The sequence below is a fragment of the Rattus rattus genome, chromosome 1 (assembly GCF_011064425.1).
Source record: "Rattus rattus isolate New Zealand chromosome 1, Rrattus_CSIRO_v1, whole genome shotgun sequence".
Classification (NCBI taxonomy): domain Eukaryota; kingdom Metazoa; phylum Chordata; class Mammalia; order Rodentia; family Muridae; genus Rattus; species Rattus rattus.
The window spans coordinates 42,583,123-42,600,209 of NC_046154.1; the positions used below are offsets into that span (position 1 = coordinate 42,583,123).

The 17,087-nt window shown below is 37.9% G+C and overlaps 1 protein-coding gene across 1 annotated transcript in view; it reads left to right on the forward strand.

Annotated features, from left to right (window-relative positions):
- Positions 1–17,087, forward strand: part of Faf1 (Fas associated factor 1) — a 336,330-nt gene that overhangs the window by 258,468 nt on the left and 60,775 nt on the right. Inside the window, exons 17-18 of the mRNA XM_032890912.1 lie at positions 1,101–1,237; positions 6,645–6,733. Coding sequence (XP_032746803.1) covers positions 1,101–1,237; positions 6,645–6,733 — 226 coding nt within the window. The remainder of the gene's footprint in view (positions 1–1,100; positions 1,238–6,644; positions 6,734–17,087) is intronic.

The window sequence follows — 17,087 nt, forward strand, 5'->3', positions numbered from 1 at the left end:
GCCTAAATTTCTGAAGTGAATTTCTATTGACAGAAAATGTATTGGCTTTAAAAATTAAGAGGTTTGATTCTGTTTTGAATTGGTTATCAAGTGAATCTGAGCACATGACATTTTAATACCATTTGTCTTTTCAAATAGATTTACCTTCTAATGCATGTGACGACAGGACTTTGCTCATCAGCTAGAACATACATTTCAGAGGAGTTGTTACCTAAAATATTATCATAAGGCATAAGAAAACACACGATTTAAGTTGCCTTTCATGAACATAATTAAGAATTAATAAGCTAGTACCAGTGGCTAGTCTCCAGAATTTCCACTGTTTTGCCTTTTGTGACCTGTGTTATTAAAAGTCCATTATTTTTACAGACTTTATTAAATTGGATCTTATTAAAGCATTCTATATTTGCATTTGGTCTTTCATAATTCATTATTATTATGACATTTACTTTTTACCATCAGATCTGAAAACATATCATAAGCTACCCTTTTCTCTTGAAAGAAATGCTAATTTCAAACAGTCCTCTAATAGAAGAGAAAAGCTTTATCAGTTTTTTCATTTATTCCAGATCGTGTTAAGAATACTAATGCTAGACTTCAGTATGCTAATATCTCTGAGCTTTTTTGGCCAAAAGCTTAGAATTGCTTTTATTCCATACTAAATACAAAACTAGAAGACCTACTACTTCTAGAGGGGACACAATGCTTCCATATAGCTCTTGATTCTAAGGACTTAGGGAAATGTTGCTAAATCTATTTTTACAATGATGCTAGTCAGCTTTATTTGTACTGCACTCTATTATTTATCCTAGTTGAGGAATTCTCTCCTGGAAATTCTTTTGTTTTCTCATAGTTTAAAAAGTAGTACATACATCTTGCAGTATTTGAGACTTAAGAAACCTGTGCTGTCAGCCCTCGGCAGCATTAGGGTATGCTTCCTTCTATACGATAACTACTAAAGATTTAGTCAAAACTCAGTCTAGTAATAGTTTCCATACTAATGCAAGTTAGGCTATCTAATCTTTACATAATTAATAATGTCATCTCAGATCTACTCATAAATTTGTTTGAATCTTATTTTGGATTTTGCTTTATTTTAGATTTCTGACAATGTGCAATAGACACTTTGGCAGCGTTATTGCACAAACCATTCGGACTCAAAAGACAGATCAGTTTCCACTTTTCCTGATTATCATGGGAAAGCGATCATCTAATGAAGTGCTAAATGTGATACAAGGTAAAGTATATGTCACGATAGAAATAAAATGTTATTGATAACCTTACCATTTTCCCATCATTGCTGGCCAAATTTCTTGCTATTGGTAAATGTTTTTGTATTTTAAAATATAAAACATCCTAACGAACATCTTTTAAAGCATATGTACTATGAAAAATGCATGTGCAGTTAAACATCTAGCAGTAATAACCCAACAAAATCACATAGTTCCTCAGACATAGGACAGTGAAGTTATGTTCAGAAATGGTTAATTCTTAAAACTAGCAGTTAGGTTATAATCATTTGTCAGATGTGATGTTTATTTCTGTTGATTTATAGCTGTAATATTGATTGGTTGAAAGAATTGCTTATCTTTAATTATCTAGAAAATCCAGTGACTATACATTGCAAATTGAATTTTTCACGTGTCAGTTGTTCCTCCTTATTTGTGTGACTTCTGCCTGAGATACACCCCTGAGGCAAAAAGCTGGGGGATTCCTGTGGATTTAACCATAATTTACATTTTCCTGGAAATTTAACCATACTTTACATTCCTTCTTAAAAAAAAAAAAAAAGTAAGAATGAATGAACGAGTGGGTTTTTGGTTGTTACTAATGCACCCAAAAGCTAGAGTAAAGCATTGCTGTGTTCATGGGAAAGCTTAAATAAAAATAGTTCGCACTCTGTGCCGCCAGGAAAAGGAGTTTTCAAGTGCTCCAAGCTGAAGCTTGGGTCTGGGGTACTTCATTTCGGCTCCATTTGAGTGTAATGGGGGAGGGGATTTGTGCATTCCAGTGCCTTTAGAGCCTAAACAGAACAAAAGCTCAGGTATTTCGCTGTTTTCTCTGTAACTTTCCAGAGCACGGTTTCCTAGGCGGCCAACTAAGGGATCAGATTCCCATGGGGGTAAAGAGAAAGTGAAGACAGTTTTTTGTTTTCCTCATCCTTGGCAACATTGTGATAGCTTGTGTCTTGCAAAGTGTAGGCCCTGGATTCCAGAAACTCTGTTTTAGGAAATCTGCAAGATCACAATTACTTTAGGTTTTGTTTCACTTTGCATTCATTATTTGGCAGTTTAGTTTGTTTTTTCTTTTTGTTTTTTGTTGTTGTTTTTTTTTTTTTTTCCCTTTTCCCTGTGTTAACATTTGCAGGAGTGGCTCCACACAATGGTTCCTTAATTGTCATCTTATGGGGAAGTCAAGCCTCTTGACACAGATCCTCATGGATTAGTAATATCCATCACTGCCACTCACTTACAGTTGTAAAAGGAAAAGGCTGTTTAAGAGGATCCTTAAAGAAGAAAAAGATTTTTGGGGTTTTTTGTTTGTTTGTTTGTTTTTTCGTTTTTAAATTTTAGCCCTTTTGTTAGGTAATGCAAACCAATATATTCTAATTGTCTCAAAGAGAGAAGCAGGTGTGTGGTTCCACAGCTACACTAGTTGCTTCTCCTTGCCTTTCTTGAAGTTATGTTTACAGTGTGACAGACAAATTACACTTCTGTATACTGGGCATTTGAAAAACATTTTCTACAAAACAAAAGTAATTCTGTCACTTTCAAGTAAAAGAACCAGTGTTATTTGTTGTCAATGATAAAATATGGATTTTTAATAAAAAAATATATATCCTGTACTGGAAGACTAACAAGCATAAATAATTTTTGATGACATTAACTGTTATGTTTTATAAAAAGAGACCAGAGATATGTTTGATGAAGGCACAGTATGGTGTGGGGAAAGGGGGTGCTAATATAGAAATAATATAGAATTAATATAGAAATAGATATAAAGCTATAATTGTTTTTTGTTGAGCCAGACAGTACAGAAATAAATATGTGAGAATGTTACAACCGGGCCAATCTTGTCACCTTTTTCTTCTGGAATAAGTACTGTTAACAAAAATATAACATATTAGATGATGGTGGCACTCTTACTTTTAAATGAATTGATAGACATGTTATAAATATTTTCATTTTTAAAAAATGTTGTATTACATTTATTTGTCATGTATGTGTTCTCATCTTTACTATGTAGGTAGGTTCTGTGGGCCAAACTCGAGTTATGGGGTTTGGTGCCTGCACCTTTCCCACTGAGACATTTTGCTTGCCCTTTTATTATAGAGTTTCCAATAACGTATCAGTGTCATGATGGTTGGATGAGAAATTCCCTTTATAGGTTCAGGCATTTGAATTTGGTGTACAGTTGGTGATACTGCTTGAGGAGGTTGTGAAACCTTAGCTGTGGCCTTGCTGGAGGCAGTATGTCCCTGGGGGCAGGCTTTGAGAATGTGTAGCCTCTCTCCATTCTAATTTGCTCTTTGCTTCTTGTATCAGATGTGAGCAGCCAGCTACCTTCTCTGCCACTGTGCTGTGCCATGCTTTCCTGCCCCTGGGCTCTGTCTGTCTGGAGCTATAGCCAAAATCAACTCAAAGTTGCTTCCGTCATGGTATTTTATCACAGCAACAGAATAGCTATAAACCACATAAACTATGGTTATTTTGAGAATCTTAATGGTTTTTAAGACTACAAAAAGGTCCTGAGACCAAGTTTGGAAACTGACACTGAATTTTGTCAATTTTCCCTAAACTACATTAGCTGGTTCCTTTTTCTGTCTCTCACCATTGCGGACTCAAGTATGAAGTACCTACAAGCTCTTTTTTGTTGAGTCGGACATTAGAGAGCTCTGTACTCAATGGGTCCTCCCTGTTAGTTTTCATATAACTATGTATTTTCTTATTTATAATTTGAACACTTTGTCCTATAGTTCCAGAGGGGAAGTCCATAATGATGAAGAAGACAAGGCAGTAGGCATTTAGAATAGCAAGCTGGCTAATCACGTTTTTGCAACCCATGAAACAAACTGGAGGTGATGCAAGGTTATAAACTCTCAAAGCATGCCCTCTGTTACATGCTTCCTTCATCAAGGCTCTATCTCCTAAAAATTCTATTCCCTCCCTATGCAGCATCACCACCTGGGGACCGAGTATTCAAACTCTTGAGCCTGTGCAGACAGTTCTCATTCCAACTACCACGAGTACAGCCATAAAGTATTCTTCCCATACTCAGACTTGGAGTCGCTGCTATTTACAAAGGAGATATAGAAATCCAGAGGCTTAGCCAAGAACAGTATCTAGAGAGTATTTAGAACCTTCTTTTTGCCATCTGTCATATCTCTATTAGTAATAACTACCAATGACTTTATTCTGTACCAGGCACATGGCGACATTATCCCTGGTACTTCAAAGAACATTACAGAGGACCATCACCTTCCTTTTGAGAACAAGAAAATTGATTCTTAGCTACAATCTACTCATTCTTGTATTATTCATTTTTTTAAAAAGATTTACTTTAATTTTATGTGTGTAAGTTTTGCCCACATATATGTTTGTGTATTGCATGTATCCCTGGTGTCTTCAGAGCCTGGAAAAAGGTGGCAGAGTCCACTGAACCTGGAGTTCCAAATGGTTGTAGGCTGCTTTGTGGGTTCTAAGAATCAAATATAGGTTGTCTGGGAGAACAGCAAGTGCTCCGTCTTAGTTAGGGTTTCATTGCTGTGAAGAGACATCGTGACCACTGCAACTCTTATAAAGGAAAACATTTAATTGCAGTGGCTTACAATTTCAGGGGTTTTTAGTCCATTACCATCATGGTGGGAAGCATGGCAGTGTGCAGGCAGACATGGTGCTGGAGGAGCTGAGAGTTCTATACCTTGATCCACAGGTAGCAGAAGGAGACTCTGTGCCACACTGGTGTACCTTGAGCATAGGAGACCTCAAATCCCTGTCCTTATGGTGACACACTTCTTCTATAACAAGGCCACACCTACTCTAACAAGGCCACACCTCCTAATAGTGTTATTCCCTATAGGCTAAGTACTGAAATACATGTTTCTATGCGGGCCATAGTTACACAAATTACCACATGCTTTTAACCGCTAAGCCATTGTTCTAGATCCTCATTCATTTTTTTTTATTAAACGCATACTTATGGAACCCTTGTTATGAGACAGACAATTTCTAGAAACTCGATTAAATACCTTGTGAGTAGCACAACTTTTATTTCAACTCCTAGTACTAAGCCAGTTCTGTTTTCTTAGCGCCAAGATAATGGTGGCCCATAACTTATTTGAGCGAATAGTGATGCTGTGAACAAACTGCATCATTTGTTTGTTGAGTGCCAGAAGTGCTCCCTAACCCCATGATGCCAACGATCATAAGGGAAATTTGGAGAAACGTCATTGAAAAATCATATTAGCCACACCCTATGCTGGAAAACATCATCAAGGATACTTGCTCTTTATCATCCTGACATCATTTCATTAATGTGGCATGACATCGTCACAGGCCCTGGAGAATCTGTCTTATACTTCCTAAAGATGTGAAAGGAAAGAGAGCTCCCTCATGTAACTTGGTGAATGTCTCTTTTGTAAGCCATCCCAAGCAAAACCATATGCATTTAGGAGATGTTATTTATGCACATTACCTTTTTTTTTTTAAGAGTAAAATAAGGTTAAGGAAAAATCAAGCATCTTTAAACTCCTCTTCATAAAGATCATAGTCTAATCATTCATTTGACAACTTAAAGGGAAAATATACATTGACAGAAATAGATTTTTTTTGTCAAACATTGAATTCCTGTTTGTTTTGCCAGAGAAATTTCAGCAGTGATTCCAAGTATAGAAAATGGCTGGGGTGTGACTGTTTAGGTGGCTTAGTGGTAAAGTGGTTATCTAGCATGTTCACCTCCAGCTCCACATCGTTGGAGTTGTGGTGCCCAGACATCAGAGGAAGGGCTGGCTCCTGAATTAGACTCACTTGGTTTCAAGCCCTGACCCTGTGATTATTGTCTCGATCTTCATTGGGTGGGTTTCTTGAGCCCCTTAAAGGTGGTTTTTCTTCTCATGAAAATCCAAAGTATAATTGCTTCTTCATCAAATTGTACAGATGAGGGGTTGGGGATTTAGCTCAGTGGTAGAGCACTTGCCTAGCAAGCGCAAGGCCCTGGGTTCGGTCCCCAGCTCCGAACAAAAAAAAAAAAAAGAATTGTACAGATGAGATGAGATGAAACATAAAGTAATTTAGCATAATCACAGGCATGTAAACAATTAGTAGATGTCACAATGTTATTAACACTATTGTTTTTATAAATCGAAAGGACTTTTGAACCTCATGAATTGGACATTCTTCTTTCTGGTACTAAAAATTGTTAATTGAAGTTGTTTCAAATCTGATTTTTCTAACATTTCAACATTTACTCATTGATCATATGAAAAATTTCATTGATAGTATTGATTTAAATACTAGCTTTCCTGTCTGTAATTTTTAATGCTGCTAATTTCTCTACTAAAATTGATCTTTCATTTTTAATAATTTTAACAATTTAAAGTTGTTTAAGATTCTGTATAGATCTTGGAATGTCTTGTGTCTTTTTAGGTAATACAACAGTGGATGAGTTAATGATGAGACTCATGGCTGCCATGGAGATTTTCTCAGCTCAACAACAGGAAGACATAAAAGATGAGGTAAGATAAGAGGTGGAGTGATAGGAGGCTGATGAGGTGATCTGCCAGTGCGATGAGTGACTTTTTTTTTTTTTTTTTGATAGATAGGTAAGGGTGGTAAAGATACTATTGTAGATTTGCCAAGGACCCTTAATGCCAGCCATGTGACACCAAGTTTTAAAGATTTATTTAAATTTATGGGTAGTTTACATTTTGCTACATTTAGGGTGCTAGACAGTTCATCTTGCAAGAAAACAATTCAGTGATTAGTTTACAGATTTAGTTCAGGAATTTCTGCTTCCTATATAGAGTTTTGTTGCTGTTGTTGTTTTGGTTTTCGTTTTTTAAAGACAGGGTTACTCTGTGTAGCACTTGCTATCCTGGATCTCAATATGTAGACCAGGCTGGCCTCATACCTGGAGATCCACCTGCCTCTGCCCCACAAGTTCTAGGATTAAAGGTGTGCACTACTACCACTCAACAACTTTATATACTTTATCTGTAAAAGTATTTTTTTATTCTCCTACTGTCTTGTCATTTCAGAGGTTTACTGCCTCTGTCTTTTAACCTAGTCCTAGTCCTGGAAGCTTCTAGCCACCATATAATCTTATCTAGGCCTGGAATGTTTTCAGCCTCTGTGACTCACTGCTGAATATGCTGCTTCTTTCTAGTTCTTTCTGAACTCTGGTTGGCTGGTTCAACTCAGCTATTCTGGATCAAACTCCTTCTAAGCTGACTGATTCAATCTGTCTTCTCTCTCAGCCTATAATTTTTTGCTCTACTTGGCCCCTAGCAATCTATTCTGAGCTTCTGACTCCTACTCTCCTTCCCTTGCTCATTCTATCTTCACCCATGTCTAACTTGTTCTCTGTCTGCAACCTGTCTCTATCCAAAGTCCTAGTAAATGTGCTTCTGTCCCCTCCTCCCCCTCCTCCTCCTCCTCTCCCTCTCCCTTCCCCTCCCCCCACCTCCCCTTCCTTCTCCCTCTCAAGTATACTCTGCTCTACTCAGCTCTGCTCAGCTCAGCTATGCTCAGCTATGCTATGCTCTGTTCTGCTCAGCTCTGCTCCCCTTCCCAAAGTAGCTTCCCTTTATCTTCTCTTCTCCTGAGAGTGGGGCGTATCCTATTCTGTCAAATCTTTCTCTGATACTCAATTAGACACCACTTTCAAACATGGCGTGTATGTCCTTCTACAAACTAACTTTAACTTCATCCTTTGGATTAAAGGTGTGTGTTAAGGGCTGAACCACACAACTAGAAACAGTTGGGGTTTTGCGTTTTTTGTTTTTCGGTAAATAACACAATCTCTAGGTTCACAGTATGACAAAATGTCTTGCAACATTTATCATTCCGTTTTGTACAGGTTTATTAGTAGGAAGCACTGAGCTGAGTTGCTGAGGACTGATTTTGACAGAGATATTGCCAACTTTAATGTTTAATGTGGAATACATAAAAAAGTGGTTTCATTTTCCTTCATTACTATGGTCTCTTCATGGTACCTCTAAGTCAGCAGTACTCGATCTACAGGTTGTACTACATTTGGGAGTCAAACAACCATTTACAGTGGTCACCTAAATTCATTGGAAAATACAGATATTTACATTATAATTCATAATAGTAGCAAAATTACAATTGTGAAGTAACAAAAAGATAATTTTATGGTTGGGGGGTCACCACATCATGAGGGACTGTAGTAAAGTGTCACAGCATTAGGAAGGTTGAGAACTTCGGTCCCCAGCTCCAAAAAAAAAAAGGAAGGTTGAGAACTGTGGCTCTAGGTAATCCAATCCAACCAAAAGCTGTGTACATCATGGATTTGGAGGATCAAATACAAGACAGTACAACATGGGTTGGGATGATTATGTTTAAATGAGAAAACTGAAGGTCAAAGTGGGTCATCTAGCTGGCAGCTCTTAACAATGCCTTAATCACTAATACTTGGTCAATTAAGAAATTTCTGGACCACAGGAAGCTCAAGAAGGATGACCAAAGTGCGGATGCTCCCACTCCTTCTTAAAAGGGGAAAAAAATATCCATAGGCAGGGATATAGAAGCAAAGTTTAGAGCAGCAACTGAAGGAACGGCCATTCAGAGCCTGCCCCACATGTGGCCCATATATATACAGCCCCAAAACTAGATAAGATTGATAAAGCTAAAAAGTGCATGCTGAAAGGAACCAGATATAGATCTCTCCTAAGAGACATCCAGAGCATGTCCAATACAGAGGTCAATCCTAGCAGCAACCACTGAACTGAGAACAGGACCCCCTTGGAGGGAATTAGAGGAAGGATCTAAAGAGTTGAAGGAGCTTGCAACCCCATAAGAACAACAGTGCCAAGCAACTAGAGCTTCTAGGGACTAAACCACTACTGAAAGACTATACATGGACTGACCCAGGGCTCCAACTGCATATGTAGTTGAGAATAGCCTTGTTGGGGCACCAGTGGAAGGGGAAGCTCTTGGTCCTGCCAAGGTTGGACCCCCAGTGCAAGGGAATATTGGGGAGCAGTAAGGAGGATGTATGGGGGGAATACTCGTATGGGGGATAGGGAGGGGAGGGAATGGGGGATTATGGACAGGAAACCGGGAAGGGAATAACATCTGAAATGTAAGTAAAGAATTATATCTAATTTTTAAAAAAAGAAGAAATTTCTTCTGGATTATGACAATTCTTTAATAAAAATATAAAGCAGATATTGCATACGTTAATTTGAAGTTTTATGCTTTAGGTTTATTTAGGGGCTTTTTTTGGTTTTTTTGTTTGTTTGTTTGTTTGTTTGGTTTTTTTTTGTTTTTGGATATTTGTAAACTTATTCTTTAATTTTTTTAATTTTTAAATTTTTCTGTAGAACAGCAAAAGGAGAACCTAATCCTAAGCAATGATATAATTGCTAGGTATCCAGCATGTCTTCAGTAGATTACTCCTTCATTATTACAAATGTGAAGCTGTAGACAATATTAATATAAGACTATACTTGTACGTTTTACTTTATTTAGTTGTGTCTTCCATTCAATTAAGAGGGTTTTTGTTTGATTTTTTTTTTCTTTGAGGTGGGGTGGGGTGGGGAGGTAATTGGTTCTATTTTGTTTGAGTGTTTGCTTGTTTTGAGATGGAGTGTCCTTTTGTAGCCTTTTTCCTGGAATTCATAGTGTAGACCAAGCTGAGCTAGAACTCACAGAGGTCTGCCTGCTTCTCTCTAATACTGGGTTTTAAGTTGTACACCATCACACTTGCCAATTATATTTTTTGTCTGTTTGTTTTTTCAGGAGGGGGTCATCTTTCACTCATGTTTATAACTCCATCTTCTTATACCTAGGAAAAATTCAGTAGTCGATAAATGTTTGTTAGTTGTTTAAATATGTGAATGTTTGGAAGAATTTTCATGAAATGAGTTAACTTGAAAAGGCAGTATTTGATATGTGATATAAACATAAGGTACGGGGTTGGGGATTTAGCTCAGTGGTAGAGCACTTGCCTAGCAAGCGCAAGGCCCTGGGTTCGGTCCCCAGCTCCGGAAAATAAATAAATAAATAAATAAACAAACAAACATAAGGTACTACAGTAACAGATATAGAGTGTTATGACTTCTTTGGCTCTCTCCTGTTTGTTTTCTGAGACAGACTCCAACGCTCCAAGGCATCTCAATGTTTGGATAGAGAGAGTATATCGTGTATCTGAGGCTCTCTCTGAGACAGTGTCCCATATATTTCAGGCAAGCCAAAGATAGCCCAGAACTTGCATTGCTCCTCCCTCTGCCTCCCAATTGCTGGGTTGTAGGTGTGCATCACTGTGCCTGATTTTATTTATTCAAGATGAAACACAGAACTTAATCCATGCTGCACATGTGCTGTACCAAGTGAGCTACATCTTCAGACATTTCATGTTTACTGAGTTTCTGTACTTCCAAAAAGTTGTTCAGATTGTAATTTTTCTATATAGTCAATTGCTATTTACTTTGAAGGAAAGACAGCCATGTATGTGGTAGAAAGATGTTTATGTGTTACTCTGTAAATTGACAGTGACATTTTGAAATATTGAGACACTGTACTTGGTTAGGGATTTGTAATAAGAGATGTGTTGCCATCCAAGAGTATATTTGTCCTGGGATGGAGGCATGGATTGGCAGTAATTCACTAAACACATTCCTCAGCCATTTAAATCTTAAGTCTCATTTGTATCAGATTTATAGATTAGACTGTATAGTAAATAATATGAGTACACATTTTCATCTTAATTTATGTGTCTTATAGTTCATTCATAAAGAAATTGGCGTTAATTCAGTTAATACTGTGCATAAAATTTAACAAGATGGTCAGAAGAAAAATCCAAGGTTCCTATACTTGAAATTTAAGTATAAAAAAGAAAGATTCCTATGTTTTTAGTGTCTTCATGAATATTATTATATAGTTATAAATACAGTTTTCAAGAAAAGTGTCTTAGGTAGGATTTGTTGCCATGACTATAGTAACTGTTATAAAGAAAACATTTAACTGGGGCTGGATGAGATTTAGTCCTTTATCGTCACCACTTAATACATGGCTGTGTACAGGCAAACATGGTGCTGTTCAGGTACCTAAGAGTTCTACCCCTGCATCAGCAGGCAGCAGGAAGAGAGAATGAGACAATGGGCATGGCTTGAGCAACTGAGACCTCAAAGCCCACACCAGTGACACACTTCCTCCAATAAGGCCACACCTCCCATAGTGCTTTTTTCTGTGAGTCTGTGGGGGCCATTTTCATTCAGACCACTACAAAAAGCTTCTTCTAAATTTAAGTATTTCATTAGAACTATGAAGATCATAATGGGTTTTGTTTTTCCTGAATCTCTGGCAAGAAATAGTATTGTGTGTATCTGTGATCTTGCCTTTTGAAATAATTACAAGTAAAACTGTGTTAAATGTATAATTAAATCAATGAATACATATAAAGGATAGCTTACTTGGCATGAATGTACTTTCATGGCCAAGTATAATAGCTCATGCCTTAACTCTAGAATTTGAGATAACATAAGATTTGCAAGTTCAAAGCCAGGCAGAGTCTATTTCTTTTTATTTCTTTTTTTTTTCTTCTTTTTTTTTTTTTATCTTTCCTTTTTTTTTTTTTTTCTTAACAAAGATTGTAGAAGTGCTTGTGTAGTAATCACCTTGTTTCCATGACTCTTTGGTTGAGTTATATGAATTATTTCACTCATCCCATTATATTAGTACTACCGGAGAAAGCATATACGCAAGTATAAAACTTCAATAATATTCAAACCTGAAACATTTACACTATTGAATCATTCCTTGGTGACCCAGACAATAGCTGAATCTTAGGAAATGTTTGTTGAGCCTCCACGAAGTGCACATCACAAGGCTAGACCCTCTGCACAGAGTCATTGACAGAAGAAAAGACTGTGCAGTAGCCATGTAGAAGCTTTGGATTTTTGTTTTCTTCTTTGGAATATGTTTTTTTTTTTATTAAATTTGGCTACCAACAATAGAGACATTCTAACATGTAAATGAATTAAATTTTGTAGGCACTGGTTTTTTTTAGTTATTGATGAAATCTCTGCTCGATAATCAAGCATTTGTAATACTTAACTTTCTGATCTATTCATTATATACTTATTCAGTATTAGTTCATTTAGAATTCTTTTAAGGCTTACTCCCTTCCAGCCTAATCTGTGATTAACCTGTATCAGTAAACAGGTACAGTCCAGGTCAGGGAAGATTTGAAGAACAATTACACTATATATTCATATGTTCTATTTATCTCTCTCTCTATCTATCTATCTATCTATCTATCTATCTATCTATCTATCTATCTATCTATCTATCTATCTCTATCCCCCAACCCCGGGTGTATGCGTGTGTGTGTGTGTGTGTGTGTGTGTGTGTGTGTGTGTGTGTGTGTGTGTGTGTGTGTGTGTGTGTGTGTGTGTGAGTGGATTCTAAAATACATTAGTGGACCCTAGGTCAAATGGGCCACAGAAATAATAGAGTATTTTAGGAAAATTTTGCTTGGTATTTAGCAACAGCACTGATATGCCTGGCATAATGACTGCATACCTGTAATTGTATGTTCATGAGGCTGAGGCAAAAGGCTGCAAGTTTGATACCAGTCTGGGCTACGTAAAAGACTCTGACTCAAAAATAAAAACACTTTTATAGCACAGAAATGGTATGTTTTTAGCTCATGGCAGGTGTTGTTATTTCTTGCTTAGTTTTTATTCTTACCAAAAGAAATTGTTGAATTTGTGGTTTGTTATATGAAAATTGTTTTTAAAAAAATTGCTTTCTTCTGCTTAAAATCTCACTATTGTTATACTCATAATTTTTTGGCAGAGTTAAGAGTACAGATACAGAGTCTAATCTATGTGCCAGATTCTTAAAACAGAAATCAGCCATCAATATAACCTATGAAGATCAAAGCAATCTCTCTAATGCAAAAACTAAAGCAAAACTTATTAAACAAGCCATGCCTTAAAAGATATTTTACTCTTAAGTTTTAAGAATGCATACACTCATAGTAGTTCCTAAGGCTAGGAAGACTACTCAGTAGTTCTGATAGGAGAGGTTTTGGGTTGGTTTGGTCTGGTTTTTAATTATTCACTTTACATCCCTCTCACTGCCCCCCCTCCCAGTCACCCTACCCCACAATCCTTCACCCCCTCTCCTCCTCCTCTGAGTGGGTGGGGTCCTTCCTGGGGATCCCCCCACTGTGGTATATCAAGTCTTTGAGGCTAAGTGTATCCTCACCCACTGAGGCAAGACAAGGCAGCCAGCTAGAAAAATGTATCCCACAGACAGGCAATAGCTTTTGGGATAGCCCCGATACATGAAGACCAAGCTGCACATCTGCTACTATGTTCAGGGAGGTCTAAGCCCAGACCTTATATGCTCTTTGGTTGGTGGTTCAGTCTCTGAGAGCCTCAAGGGTCTAGGTTAGTTGACTGTTGGTCTTCCTGTGGAGTTCCTATCCCTTTCAGGGGCCTCAATCCTTCCTCCTCTTCTCCCATAAGAGTACCCAAGCTGTGGTTGTCTGTGTTTGTCTGAGTTAGCTGCTGGGTGGAGCCTCTCAGAGGCTCCTGTCTGCAAGCTTAACAGAGTATCATTAGTAGTATCAGGGATTGGCGCTTGCCCATGATGGGTCTTAAGTTGGCCCAGTCATTGGTTGGCCATTCCCTCGGTCTCTGTTCCGTCTTTATCCCTGCATTTCTTGTAGACAGGATACATTTTAGGTTGAAAGGTTTGTGGATGGGTTGGTATCCCTATTGCTCCACTGGTGTCTGCCTGGCTATAGGACGTGGCCTCTTCAATTTTCATATCCCCAATGCTGTGAGTCACCCCATTGCTTCTTGGGCACCTCTCTTTGCCCTGTCCTCTGTCTTCTCCTGGAGATTCCCCCAACCTCCCCAGCCTTGTCAGTTGTAGATTTCTATTCATTCTCATGGCATCTGGCCATCTCTGATAGATTTTTTTAATGATATACTCATATATAAATTTCTATATATGTACATGTATCCATGCATGTGTGTGAAAAATTGCCTGGTTTCAGTTACTGTTTTATGGTTTGATTAATTTCATTCATCTTGAGCCAGTATCACACTGTGTCAGTGAGATTGCTTTCACATGGCTCATTCTACTACTTCAACCTCCTAAGTGATGGGATAACAGTCATGTAACACCATACCCAGCAATAATATGATACTTTCAAACATCATAATTTCATTGAAGTCAAGCATGGTGGCATCTGCAATCACAGTACTCCAAACAAGGAAGCAAGAGGATTGTGAGTTTAAGTTTACTTTGGGCTATGTAGAATTCTGGTGCAACTGGGAGACAGTTAGTGTCTATAAGTAACTAAAGAAAAAAGGTTAAAAACTAAGAGAAAGGGTTAATCATGCTAACTGTAATGGTTATGGCACTTGATGGACAGGCGAGTACACCATGGATACCTTTCTGTAGCTAGTTACTTTCTGCTAAGGAAGCATTATTGAGCCATTTTTTTTTTTTCCTTTTTCTTTTCTTTTCTTTTTTTTTTCCGGAGCTGGGGACCGAACCCAGGGCCTTACGCTTGCTATTGAGCCATTTTTTACCCTCCATAATTAGGTTTGTATCATAGATGGTGATAACTCCTCCCATCTTGGTCTGTAAATTCATTTCAGAAGTATGTTGCACATTTCCTGTCATCAGACACTAAAAACATAAATGTAAGCAAAATAGACTATCCTTATGACTAAAACCCAGAGATGCCAATACATTCCAACTGGTTATGTAGATGGAGCCTACAAATAATCTATCTGGATGAACCATACATGCTAAATAGGAAGTGAAGCTTGACATGAAGACACATAGGAAAAACTTTCAGTACACGCTCTGACCATAAGGCAATGTTTCTTACTGGCATAAAATTCCTAGAGTTTATAACTATCTAACAAGATCTCAAGCATTTATATTTGAATAAAGTGTAAGTCAGTTTTGTTATTTGTTTTGTGTGTGTAACTGTAGGTGGACAAATGCTATGGTATATGTTTGGAAGTCAGGACAACCTGGGCATTGGTCCTCCTCACCTTCCATCTTATCTGAGGGTCTCTCATCTCTTTTCTATATACAAAACTACCTACCTTGCCTGTGAACCTCTGAGAATTTTCCTGTCTCTGCTTCCAACCTTCCTATAGGAGCCCAGGGATTAAAGATGGGTGTGCTGGTGTAGAAATTAGGCTGGTTCTTCCTCCTAGTCCCATGCTCCCAGAAATAAGACTCAAACTCAAAATATATTTGCAAATACCTTACCCATATAACTCAACTCTTCTCTGACTAGATGATAGCTAAAGTAACCCAAATATGTTAACCCACATTCTGCCACGTGGCTGGTTACCTGTGCTTGGGTATTGTGCCTCAATCTCATCACATCTTCCTAGGCGAATCTTCCACGCGTGGCTCTATCCCAGAGTTCTTTCTGCCTGCCAGATGTCTTATCTTCTATTTTACCCTTTCCTATAGGCAATAGGTGTTTTAATCCATAGGTGATGCATCCATACAATACATAAGATATTCTTTTTACACTCCAGTTCCAGATTCAGTGTGGATCTGTATAGCCAGCATCTTAACCCAAAGCCATCTCTCTAGTTAGCATGAGTCAATTTGCTTTGTTTTATTGTTTGTTTATTTGAAAATAGTTTTTTTAAATCATACTGTATATTCTGATTATTGTTTCCACTCCCCAGGTTTTCTCTGATTTTCCCACTCATCCAAATCCATACCCTTTCTTTCTCTATCTCGTTAGAAATCAAACATGCACCTAATATTAATCATCATCATCAACAACAACATCATCACCAAATAAAAACAATTCAGCAACAGCAACATACATCATCATCATCATTGCCAAATAAAAACAATTCTGATAGAATAGGACAAAACAAACAGAAGAGGCAAAAAAGAGCCAAAGGGAAGCACAAGAAACTCATCCAGACACTGAACACACACACACACACACACACACACACACACACACACACACACACACACACACACACACACACACACACCATAAAACCAAAATTGGAAGCCACAATATATAACCAAAAGGTCTGTAAGGGTGGGTGGGTGGATTGGTTGGTTGGTTGGTTGGTTGGTTGGTTTTTAATTGCCCTGACAAAATATTCTGAGACAAAAGTCCTCCAAAAATCCCACTGAGTTTGTTTTGTGTTGGTCATCTACTCCTGGGCATGGAGCCTGCCCCTGGTTTGTATGTATACCCAGTGAGACTCCAGGAGAAAACTAGTTTTTCTTTTGCCAGTAGTTATCAACTGAAGGTAGCTTCTGAAATAGGGAAGGCTTAGTTTACTTACCTTTTCAGTACTGAGACCCCTACTCGGCTTAGATCTGTTCAGGTCCTATGCAGCCTAGCATAGTCCCTAAGTTCATGTGCATCAGTCCTGTTGTGTGTAGAAAGTCTTGTTTCATTGGTGTCTTCTATCTGCATTGCCTCTTACAATCTTTCCACCTCTTCTTCCTCAGAGGTCCCTGAATCCTGAGGCAATTTGATGGATTCATCCCATTTAGGACTAAGCGTGTTTCAAGGTCTCCTACTCTCCCATTCTGCTGTTTGTTTGTGTTTTCATAGACTTTATTACTAAATTTATATTCTATTTAAGGTACTTGAACATATTCGTAATAGCTATTTTAAAGTTCTTGTCTCATGCTTCAGCTATGTTATATTTTTCAGGGCTTCCTGTAGTAATGTTGCTGGATTCTTGTGGAGAGGTATTATCCTGGCTGTTACTGCTTGTGTTTTATGCTGGTGTCTAGGCATCTAGGTTTGAGCTGATTGTAATTCTAGGTGTTGTTATGGTCCTTTCTCTGTAGGGTGAGCGCTCTGTTCCT